Here is a 12,090-nt window from a genome sequence, read left to right as displayed (position 1 = left end):
TTATTATACTGAGTAGAAATAAAAGAGAGCAAATGAAATCCAAACTGAATAAAAACATTGTTTCTCACCAAATTTTCCATCCTCTATGTCTTTTAAAATACTTGTTATAGCATATAAAAATATACTGTACTTACAAATCAGTTTAGTACCTTTGTTTTATGGCTGTATTTATAGTACCTTGTTAAAACGTTTGTCTTCAAACTGTCAAATATAAATCGCAGTAAATTGTGTAATCTGCTGTCACAAAGAAGCATGCTATTTTTCGATCGGTATGGAAAAACAATATTTATCCATACTATTTTACGGTAAATTATTGTCAGTAAACTTTGTTACTTTTAAATGAATGAAGCGAGATAATTTACTATGATGTTTTAAAAGCTGGTCATTTGAGGGGGGGGGGCAGGAAATCATTTGGGGGATATGGCCCCGATGGGCACCCCCTTGGCTACACCCCTGAATGGGCGATTTCTTGAGATACAAAATATTATTTTTAGATAGTTGAAATAGGAAAAGGAACTTCTTAAAACCGTAGAATTCTGGTTTTAAGAGGTGCGAGGCCGTAGGCCGAGCAAAGGCGCGGGTGTGAGGGCGAAGTCCCCAGCTGGGCAAATTCAGAAAATATGAAGAGAAAATGCACGAAATTCACTGTTGATGCAAAGACTAATACATAAGAGATGCGAGGCCGTAGGCTGAGCAAACGTGGGGGCCTGGGAGCGGAGACCCCTGCTAGCCAAAGGCTAGTTTATTTATAAAATTGCATGCTATGATGTGTCCAACGATACTATCACTACCACTCTATTCCCTCCTTATCTCGAGTAATAATTTTATGAAATTGGAAAAATCAATAAGTCCTACGCTGAAGTTACTGCTGAAGTACAATTCAAAAAAATTCATTATGATTTCGTTCGCTTTTAAAATTTCACCCCTCGGTTCATATTGTTCCCACTCAGTACTTAAGTATCAGTTTTCTTTCGCTCCGGCGTGCTAAAATAATTTGTCAGTTGAGATTGTTTCAAGCCCTGTGTTTGAGTATTTGATGCCAGCAAGTTTCATGGTTAATCTAAAAGCAACAACATTTTGCTAACTCTGAAACAAAAATACAGACGTACTCAACATATACAGTCAAGGGCGCCCACGTTGTGGTTTCCAGAGGGGGGCAAGTATAAGCGACATTTCAAATATAGCTTCAAATTTTGCTGTAACTATTCTAAAAATTCTATTGGGTTTTCGATCTTGCGAAGTACAATTTCCTCTAGGGGGGCGAGCGCCCCATCTTGCTCCGCCTGATGGGCGCCCTTGTATACAGTAAAATATTATGGAGTTAATTCAACTCAATTTTAACAAGGCAGTAGCTCCAGTGTGCCTACTACTTTTGCTTGTTATTTCAGTACCAAGGGTCCGTCGTTCCTGTTAACACAAACTCTTTATTACGATTTGACACAGACAAAATTGGATCGGTGTTTGAATGAACGAAGGAACGCGGAAAGGAACAACGCAACGTTGATTGCTCTGTTTGTACCGTAATTATTAATACGTAACATTCCAGTTACTATGGTGGCAGAAGTCATTAATATACAATGCTATGCAAAACTTAAGAACGAGATACATAATGCAACATAAACTATTGCGTAGTCAGTGGAAACGAAGGAAGTTTGGCGGCATGTTGTTAGAGGTTTCTACACGTACAGATGAAGCAAAACTTTGCATGGCCAAGGCGCTTTGTGGTAGTGTTACTCACTACAATATAGCCCAGATAAAACATTTGGATGACTTCATACAGGTAGGGGGTAAAAGTGGATCTGAAATGGTGGGGTGGTGGTAAGTAGCGCCATGACGTCATGCCGTTCCCCTGCCTATCTTTGCCCATTGTAATATTTTTAGGGACTGAGGGACGCCATACATATTTTTGGAGGTGAGGGAGCGGTGTTCCTCCGCACTTTTACCCCTGCATACAGAGAAAAATTATCAGAAAAATAGAAGAAGGACGAAGTGTGACATCTGTGGTCCAGGAGTTTGGTGATGCCCACAGCATTGTTTCACAAATGGAGTATTCCTGATCACAAGCAATGATGTGCGATATTCAACTACAGCATCAGATGACCGCTGCGTTGTGAAACAGACAAAAAGGAACCGACGACGTCAAACAACGGGCACAAACGCAAACATATTTAACAGAATTTCAAGGCACCCAATTCCACGCTTCACAGTGACACGTCGATTGCACGAGAGTGGTCTCTTTACTCGATGGCCATTACGAAGTGTTCCGTTGTTACACGAACATCGGCGGCACCGTTTGCGATGGTACTGAGAACATCAGGACTGGACCGAGGAGGAATGGTGTCGCATTCTCTTCTCAGATGAGAAAAGATTCAGAGTAATGATTTTGAACATACATTCATTTGGTGAGAGGTGAGAACACAATGAGTCTAGGAACGTTATCAAACAAGATTGTTTTGGTGGTCATTGTGTTCTTGTATGATACGAGTAAATATAATGCTGCATGAACATGATGACCTCCAAATTTTTGAATGTGGTACACTCAATAGTTAACGTTATTTAACACTGTAATCCTTCCCCACGTGCGTGTTTTCAAATGTACAGTTGGCCTCAACATCGTCTTTATAGATGCTAATGCGTGACCATATTGAGCAGCGCAGATGGCAGATTCTTGTAACAAGAGAAATTTGGTGAATGAATTGGCCTGACCGTTCCCTACTTGATTTCATCGTGCACGTATGTGATGCTATAGGGAGACGATTTACAGCACGTCCAGATGCACAAAGGATCATCCAGCACTTGTCAACAGCGCTGGTGTAAGAATGGAAATCCGTACTACAACAACGCATTACCAACCTTGTGAGCAACGTAGGAATACGTAACAGAGTGCATCGCTGATCATGGTAATCACACAACATTATAAGTATCGTTTCACACTTTCTGTAATGTCAGGGAGATCATCATAGAGCACAGTAACTTCAACATAAGTTATTGTTTCTGTATAAACGTGTCATTTTATTCTTTTAATCACGTGTTTCTTTCTCTTGTTTCTTCTTCCTGTGTATGGTTCAAGTTTCACCGATACATGAAACTTGGGAGTGTCACAAAATTGGAAGTTATACTTACTTCCATTCTTCAGTTTGCACACCAGTATACAATATTAACAACTACGTTTCACAGCTATCGGATAAGTAGATCGATATTGTAATGTCAAGTGTGCATCAAGTGTGCAAACTGGCCAGCTGCCTAAAGAGAGTTACTCTCGCTATAACGTGCGAGATGAAAAGGAAGATATGAGAAAAGAGAGGTATGGGTGGGCTATAGTTTTTAAGAGAGTTTATATTACACTTTATTATCATAATATTCTACAAGTATCAAGGGATCAGACTTAAATAATTTCGTTCTTTACTTTAGACGTGTAAGGAAAATTAACGCATTTCTAAGTTCAATCACATGAATATAACTTATGACACATTAACTAACTGATGTTTCTTGGAGAATACGAATCAGGTTAGTGAGAAAGGTATGAGACTTAAAAATTGATTACTATTATATGATAGATTTGAGTTATGAGGCGATGTACGTTAGACAGGGCAGCATATATATTTTGTTAACAAGACGGACGTAAGAACGGTTGTGAAGAATGTTCTCATCAGCAATGACTAATAATGTGGGACTTCTGGACGATAAAGTGCAGTGATCCGGTGGTAAGAGTAGTGATAATGGGGACTGGAGATATCTGTGAGGTGTACGATGAAGTGCTAGATGTCGCATTGCGTCCCGAAGTAAGGAATATTGAGTTTGGGATATTATCTCATATTTTAATTTTAAGAGATATAGTATTGCGTATTACAATTTAGATGATAAATGTATCCTAGTGTCCGTGATCTCACTAGAATTTCGGAAAACATTCAGCCGATGGACCATAAATATATTAATTCCGTATTCAATATTTGTGGGCCTCCCTCGCGTTTTATTGGATTCGCCAAAACTATGTATGGAAGTGCATCATCCAAATTTTATTTTAAAAGACAGATATCGCCTACTATTTCTCTTAAAAGAGGTACTCATCAAGATTGAATTTACTATGTGCTTTACTTAGCCTAGCCTTGGTCCCTTCCTTAAAAAAAATGTACAAGTTCAGTCTCCCACGTTAAATGACTTTCAAATAGCCAGCCTACGCTGATGACGTCACTCAGCAATGATCCATATCAAGAGTTATCTATCCATCAGCGGACAAAATAATTAAATAACGATAAATCCAAACATTTTTCATATATGGCAGCAAAAAGGTTCCTCTCGAATTTTAGTGCGCACATGTTCTCAAGATGTTTGGGGTCACTTTTACTACGATTCCAAGCAGGAACAAATTTTATGGAACTCAATAATAACACAAATGTGTATCCAACGATGAGAAATAACTCTTGTGCACTTAACTTGAATCAACGGGTGTGGTATGATAATACATAAGCATCTATTCTTCAAACTTTGATACGTGCCCAACTATTTCTTCTAACCTAATTAGATCCACACAAAATAGACTCCTTACTACGATGATGCCTTTGGAAGGAATATGTTTTCAGATGCGACTTGAGTTTCAATATGTAAGCTCCCCAATATTCATTATGAGATTTTTACTGACACTAAGCTTCTTGTATTTCTAAAATGTCGAGTTTTCTCTACAATTTTATCTGCATTGAATTGTCTTAATAATATACCGTAAATCTATGTAGTTTAGCAATATACATATTTATTCATTTATTTATTTATTTACAGATATCTGTTCCGATAATTTTAAACCTATTATTAATTGCTGTTTACATTATTCTGGGTGGTGTATTATTCACCATATGGGAAGACTGGGATATAACAAGTTCTACATATTTTACATTTATTACTTTGTCTACCATTGGTCTTGGAGATTATGTTCCAGGAAAGAGGTATGTTCATTTCTAAATTCATTTGTACGAGTATAATTGTGCTAACTAACTACAGGTAATATAAATAATGGTTACTATTTGTGTCATAAATATTTGTCACATTCATATCCAAAACGTATAACACATTCTTATAACAGAATATATCAAACGGAAAGTGACAGGGAAAATAGTTACAAGTGATATTTTAAATGTATTTTCTTCATTTGATTACACTAAACTTGAAGCATAAATTAAAGTTTGGATGGTTTCAATTACCTGAGTAACAAGCAAGGACTATGGCATTAAATAATGTTTTGTCAATTCTTATGAGAATGGCTACAAAAAAGTTAGCACAATAAAAATTACTTCGTAAACGGAGAATAATGTTAAACTTATTTTGAATATGGCTATATTTATTGAACTGAGCTGCAATATTACAATATAGGTTATTTTCAAAATAAACAAATAAACAATTTTCTGAGTTATATCATTGTTTACAATGTAGTATGGCTTTCAATAATTTTGCCATCGTTGTATATACTTTAGAAATAAACACTTCGTCGTCTTGAGAATACAGGAGAAAAGCGGATCACGGGAAAGTATCAACATAAGATTAAACAAATTAGAGCTTCAACATAAGATTGGATGAATTACAACTTCATAATGGTGGACCATAGGTGATACAGGGGGCTGGCAAGAAAAATCTGGCTTTTGTACAGGCGGAGGTGAAAATGCGTTTATTTACGAATATAAAATTATCTGTTTCTAGTGGTAGGAATTCCATTTGGTATTTTTTTTCTTTGTTAATGCCTAGTAAATCTTGGAAGTAATTAAATTCAGTAACAACTACCTCCCCAACAATAAATCATAGTTAATTTTTGAAAGTTTTGAACCCCTATTAGTCAAATTAAATCAAAGTGAATATTTTATCTTTCTTGTTTTTCATCCCATACTGATAGAGACAAAACGTTAGTGAAAGGAGGTATTTTTCTCTATAGTTATTTAGTGGTAGTGTATATTATTCATACCATAATTTTAGTAAAAATGATTATTCTGCATTATATAGTTCAAAATACAGTATAGTTCAAGATATTCCACATGTACCTCGCGATTTCCATTGCATCTGATTCAGCAGAAATATCGCTTAGTGCTATAATATAATATGGGCAATATCTAGTTCAAAACCTATACATAAGGTTAAATATGATGTGTATTACAGTATTTATTGTCTATGGCGAGTTTCTCTTCAAATTGTTTTCTTTTCTTTTTTATTTTTTTACAATAATTTCTTTAATGAAGTATTTCAATTTAACGTCCAACAATTATGCTCTTTAGGCTAAGAGAGACGTAATTTCTTTAGTGTATTGATTTTCAGGCTGTATTTCGTAATTTTGCTTGAGAAAGTATTGGGGAAAGGTTATTCCTAAACAAAAGTTCTGACAGTTCTGAACTTCCGTCAGTTACTTTAATTTATGGAGAAATAAAGTAGTTACATATAAAGTAACACTCGAAACTTATAAACTGATCCTCTGTGAAGGTACACTCATGTCCAAAATTATTGTCACATGTCTATAAATATGTTGTTGTAGGAATATAATTTGATAACAAATTTGCTCGGCATTTCTTATAATGTTCGTACGTGTATAATCGACAAAGACATGTGTGTGGCAAATTTCATACCAAAAGAGCAGTAAGTAAGAACAATAAAACGAAAATAAAACTTTCTTGTCCATTTACCAATATTTTGTTTTACTCATTCTAATTTTCGTATTTATAATTCTTTTCCTATGAAATTTACCACAAATATACATTTTCCGATTATACACATAGTATCAGTATTAAAAGTACCCTGCAAAATCATTAACATATTATATTCCTACAAGAAGACAGTTATAGATATGCGACAATCATTTTGGACGAGTGTACATTAAATATGTGCAAATTGTACAGGAGAAGTAACTAATACTTTAACCTTATAAAAAATATATATATGAAAATCCTTTAGGTTAATTCTAATATATCATATTTCTTTATTCAAAAAACTAAACTAAAAGAAGGCACAAGAACATGAACAAGAGTCATCCAGCTTTATCTTGACGAAATACATTGAATATTAATCTTATCCAGGGTGTCTACTAAAATTCCAAAATGAAATTTCGTGACTTTTTCGTGACCTTTTCTTCACCAAATCATAAAATTTCCTAACATTTTCAAGAGCAAATTTGAGCGCAAATTAGGCCGAATTTTCATCTATGCGATAGAAACATACTTTGCTTGCGATTTGGTAACGTCTAAAGTAGATCATAGATATTTTTGGTGGTGAATTTTGACGTTTTATAGAACGAAATTTTCCAATCTGTACTTACATTTGTACAGTTTAAAAACTCGTGACCAAAAAGCTAAATTTCGTTACTTTTTCGTGACTTTCATGACCGTTTTCTGATTTCGTGACTTTTTCGTGATTTTCATGACCGTTTTCTGATTTCGTGACTTTTTCGTGACTTTCGTGACCGATAGACACCCTGTTATCACTTGCCTTATTTATTTTACGTATTTATCTATTTTCTACATAAGACAATTATTTCATGTCGGGGTATATTTTCTTTTCTTTCCTTTTTGTATTACTGTATGTTTCAGTTTAACTTCAACTCACCCTTAGGATCTTAAACTATCACGTGCAATATCCCAAGTGATCACTTTGTGCACTGGATGATAAGTTTTTGTAATTAAAAAAATGAAAAATAATTGTACTAACAATACTTAAAACGAAAAATAGGCACTGTGACAGAGAAACTAGCTGGAAGCAAACTTTGACTTGAATACTAGCCACAGCGACACTGTTACTTCATAAATTCGCCACCTCTTCTGCCAATCGCCTATTCTTAATGTTGTCTAATTAGAGTGATCACATATCTAGTTCTACTTGTTACACTAAATTTGCATGATTGTAACTTTAGTTTTTAGTTGTTAGGGTAAATCAAGCAGAACTCTCATGTGTGCACTTTGATCTTTCTTGAAATCTGATTTTTACAAGATTAAAATTAGAAATTTTAATTGGTAGTGATCACAGCGTAAGTGCTTTTAAAGCAAGATGTTTATTATAGAACATATTATTACAAAACCATGGCCGAAGAAAGGTAACATTAATTTCTTCTAGACTATTCGAACTATATTGAGCAAACTCTTTAAGGTGATACCCGTTTTAGTTTCGCTCGTTCAGCTCAATCTTGCAACTCAAACAGTTTACTACTAGTAAGTAATACTTTCAATGCATATACTGTATTTTAGTATCTAAATGCATTAATATATTTCCTTTTTGTTGCAGCTTCGAAGGTTCCGAAAGAAAACTCGATTCAGCGTTAAAAATGTTAGCAGTAGTTGTATATATTTTACTTGGTAAGTGTAAGAGTATATATATTTTTTATTCTAACATTTAGAATTGCAAAACCAAGTAATTCCATGAATAAAAATAGAAAGTTTATTGCTACACTATCGAACGTCCGTGATTTCATACGATTTAATAAGAAATAGTATCAATTTTTCTAAAAGTTTGTTGAATATTATTCTCTCTCCTTCCTGGTCTGCGCAAAGATCTTTTCAAAGATCCCTCCAAACTTAAATTTTGTGTATCTCTAGCAAAGCCCATTAGTCCATGTGAGTCACATACCATTTATCTTGTTCTTAGACATTTGATTTCTGGGTATAATTTCAAAGCTAGACTAATAGAAATTGCAGGGAATCCAGAATTCCCATATACTTCAAACTTTATAGACATACATGTTAGGTTCTACACTGTATGATCACGCACAGAGAGTCCTATGGATATAATATACGTGGCACGTAGTGTATGTTGTGTATCTTTCTCCAACTTCAATACAGATCTACTGTTACTCTCTTGTTCCACCTTGTAACGGAGTGGTCAAAATTTGCCATTGGATTGTCAGATCGCGTCAGACGCCGTCTACTTGAGAACCATACACAGTTAATGGGAGATCAAGTCATCGCGTCAACATAACGCACAACTTGGAGAACGTATGGACAACGTGAACAGGATACGTGGACAACGTATCCTGTTAAAAAAAAACACACAATTTCCTTAATAACACAGCACAAGAACAGCAACAGAACACGTTGGATGACGTACTGGATGTGCACCGCACTTGCAATCTTCCCTGTAAGGAAAAAGAGCCAAACGGACATTGTATGCAATTTTTCCATATCATGATGCATTGGGTTGGTTCCGTGTCGCTTTCGTATGCATTGTGGACGCCACATCCACGAACGACAATCATAGCGCCGAGGAAGAACCAATCGGCTCTTATCCTCAACACGCTGAAGCACATTCATGCTGCCAGTTGCTTCCCTCGTGACACAATTGAAGGAGTTTTCACATTGGAAAGAAGCGAAACAAATCTGACTAGCAGCGCCTGATCGTAGCCCTACATTTAGCCAACGGTTGAGATTGTCCGTTTGCTAAAATCATAAGCAATATCAAAAGTATTTAAATATTTGTTGATCCATAAAAGAAGACAACATGAACTGATATGAATACTGAGGTCTCGGACCCTCTCCTTAGAATGTCAACGTATCATGCCAGGGTGGAATAATACATCCATTTTTTGTTTGTGTGTTTGTAACTAGGAACCTTCATTCAAGTCCAATACAATCCAGGACCAAGAACCACCAACTAAAATTCAAGCATGACATTTTGACTCAGAAAAATTGAAAAAAATTAAAAAGCTTCCCCAAATTTAGAATTTTTTGGGATAATTTTATGTCGATCCAAGGGGAAGAAAAGTGTCAAATGTCAAAATTTAGAGAAGTTAGCAATTTAAAGAGGCGGATAACGATTTTGGGCAAAGGCCCTCCTATCAAAATGTGACGACCTTCTGATCCCAAAGTTAGATACCCCTCTTAAAATTTGGCCTAGGGTAATGGAACGTGGGCCCGGACCATGAAACTTTTTAGTTTTTGCTGACTCGGCTAGATGAACGTCGACCCATACTACTATAGGCATGACGGTGAGAAGCGATGAAAAGTATTGTCCAAAATAACCGAGATTAGTGTCAAATCCATAGGTTTTGGAGTCAGGAAAAGAACTGATTCGTTTGAATTGATTTTAGGAACATAGAATACACCTCAAGCTATAGTTTTACCATATTACTTTGATTAACGGAGTATGGTGTTCGAGGAGTAAGAATGTTTCAAAATTTATGCCAAAAGTAGAGTACCTTATGGATTTTTATCATTATATTTTCATTGAAATGTGTATCTTAAGAGGAAAGGAATTCACTATTTTCCTCATTCTAAGATCGGACATTTCAGCTAGTAAATATATAAAATATGAACTAATATACTTGCAACGTCGATGAGTAAGACAGCTATTTCTATTAATGTTTATCTTACAATAGTGCTGATAGTATGTGTAAGGTGCAGCGACAACTGTTGGATTACGTTTCATTATACAAGTATGGAAGTACACAATTTTGCTTGCTGATAGCGCATAGTGAGCCAACTGGAAAACTAGAATTTAAATAAACAGTGGTGCAGAAAGCTTGAAATAACAGCGTTTGAAACTAATGCCCTCATCCTCATCGTCATATAGCATTCGTTTGATTTTTAAGAAAAATGTCAAATAATATAAGTAACCATTAAGCAAATGAACAAAAAATATGCAGTATTCTACATATTATAATTTATTTGTGCTATATACTTGCAGGGCTCTCCTTTTCTCCTTCCTAACAGTTACAGAATAATAATAATAATAATAATAATGTAGCAATTGGACAAATATAAAGGGTGTTTCAAAACACCGACAACGCTAGGGAAGTGATTCCTAACACCAATGTAAGACAAAGAGTATAGACCAACCTGGGTGGACAAATGCTTCCTTTCAAAATTATAGGCTGCCGAAAACTTTGAAACAATGAACTTTAAAGATCTATAGCTCAAAAACTATGGGACTTATCGTAGTCGAATCAAGACTTCACTTAGGAACGAATATGTGCTCTATCCAAATATCCATGTTTCAGAATCCTAAGGTACTCACACAACAATTTTTATAGACAACAATAGGCATGTAATTTGAAGTACTCGCCAACTACTTCTATAAAAATTATTGCGGAGGTACTGCAGGATTCTGAAACATGGACTTTTGGATAGGGCACATACTACTTCCTAAGTGAAGTCTTGACCCGACTACGGTAGGTCCCATGGTTTTGGAGCTATGGACCTTTAAGGTACATTTTTTCATGCTTTTGGCAGCATATAACTCCGAAAGGAAGCATTTGTGTACCCAGGTTGGTCTACACTTTTTGTCTTACCTTGGTGTCAGGAATCACCTCCCAAACGTTGTCGGTGTTGTTTTGGAATATCATGTATAAAAGAGAAAGTCAATTTCAGAACTATTTTATCTGAGTAAATATCTTTCTTTTAGGTATGGCATTGGTTTCAATGTGTATCAGTCTGATGCAAGAACAAATTGTTGAGAAATTTAGTTGGTTAGCAAAGGAAATTGGCTTTAACGATCCTGAAAACAATGAAGTAAAGAGAGGAACGGTTCGTGGAATGAAGGGAACAAGAAGACGCGTTCCAAGAAAGCCAACAGTGAGACCAACGACTTCCAATGCTCCTCCACAGACTATATCAATGAGATCCAATTCACATACTCTTTCTCGCCCTGTGTCTGTAAGTCACCAGCCTCAAGGAAGAAGCCAGTCAGCAATTCCTGGAACTCCTCTGGGATGAAAACAAAAAAACATTCACGAAACTGAAATTTGTCGTGCCTTTGTACTACTATCATCAGTATTAGATGTATTGTAACTTTTCCAAATATACAATTACATAATAAATATGTATATCCAAGAATTTTTATTTTGAACACAGATATAAATGGAGTACCAATATAACAGAGCATTATTGTATAATGTTAAACTAAGTAGAAGCAGAGTAGTATTCGTTAATTTATTTTTTATTTCCAAAGGAACCCTGTTCATTATGTGTGCGTGTATGTTATTGGTACGCACATTACGATATAGAAAAACAAAAAATCAGGAATTAAACGACTGAATTATGATTCACATTAATGTGCTTTATTTTAGTTCCTCACCTATCGATGTTAAAATTTAATATCTTTTATGATTTGTTTGCTTAGCTTTGAATTAAAGTTTTATGA

General features: G+C 35.3%; 1 protein-coding gene across 1 annotated transcript in view; it reads left to right on the top strand.

Moving 5' to 3' along the window:
• Positions 1-11,858, top strand: part of LOC145679292 (TWiK family of potassium channels protein 7-like) — a 31,427-nt gene extending 19,569 nt beyond the window's left edge. Inside the window, exons 5-7 of the mRNA XM_081749879.1 lie at positions 4,774-4,937; positions 8,242-8,312; positions 11,353-11,858. Of these exons, the coding sequence (XP_081606005.1) occupies positions 4,774-4,937; positions 8,242-8,312; positions 11,353-11,663 (546 nt within the window). The 3' untranslated portion in view covers positions 11,664-11,858. The remainder of the gene's footprint in view (positions 1-4,773; positions 4,938-8,241; positions 8,313-11,352) is intronic.
• Positions 11,859-12,090: the final 232 nt, after the last annotated feature.

This window comes from Thermobia domestica, chromosome 2 (assembly GCF_964235325.1).
Source record: "Thermobia domestica chromosome 2, izTheDome1.hap1.1, whole genome shotgun sequence".
Lineage (NCBI taxonomy): Eukaryota > Metazoa > Arthropoda > Insecta > Zygentoma > Lepismatidae > Thermobia > Thermobia domestica.
This window is presented reverse-complemented; position numbering and strand designations above follow the sequence as displayed.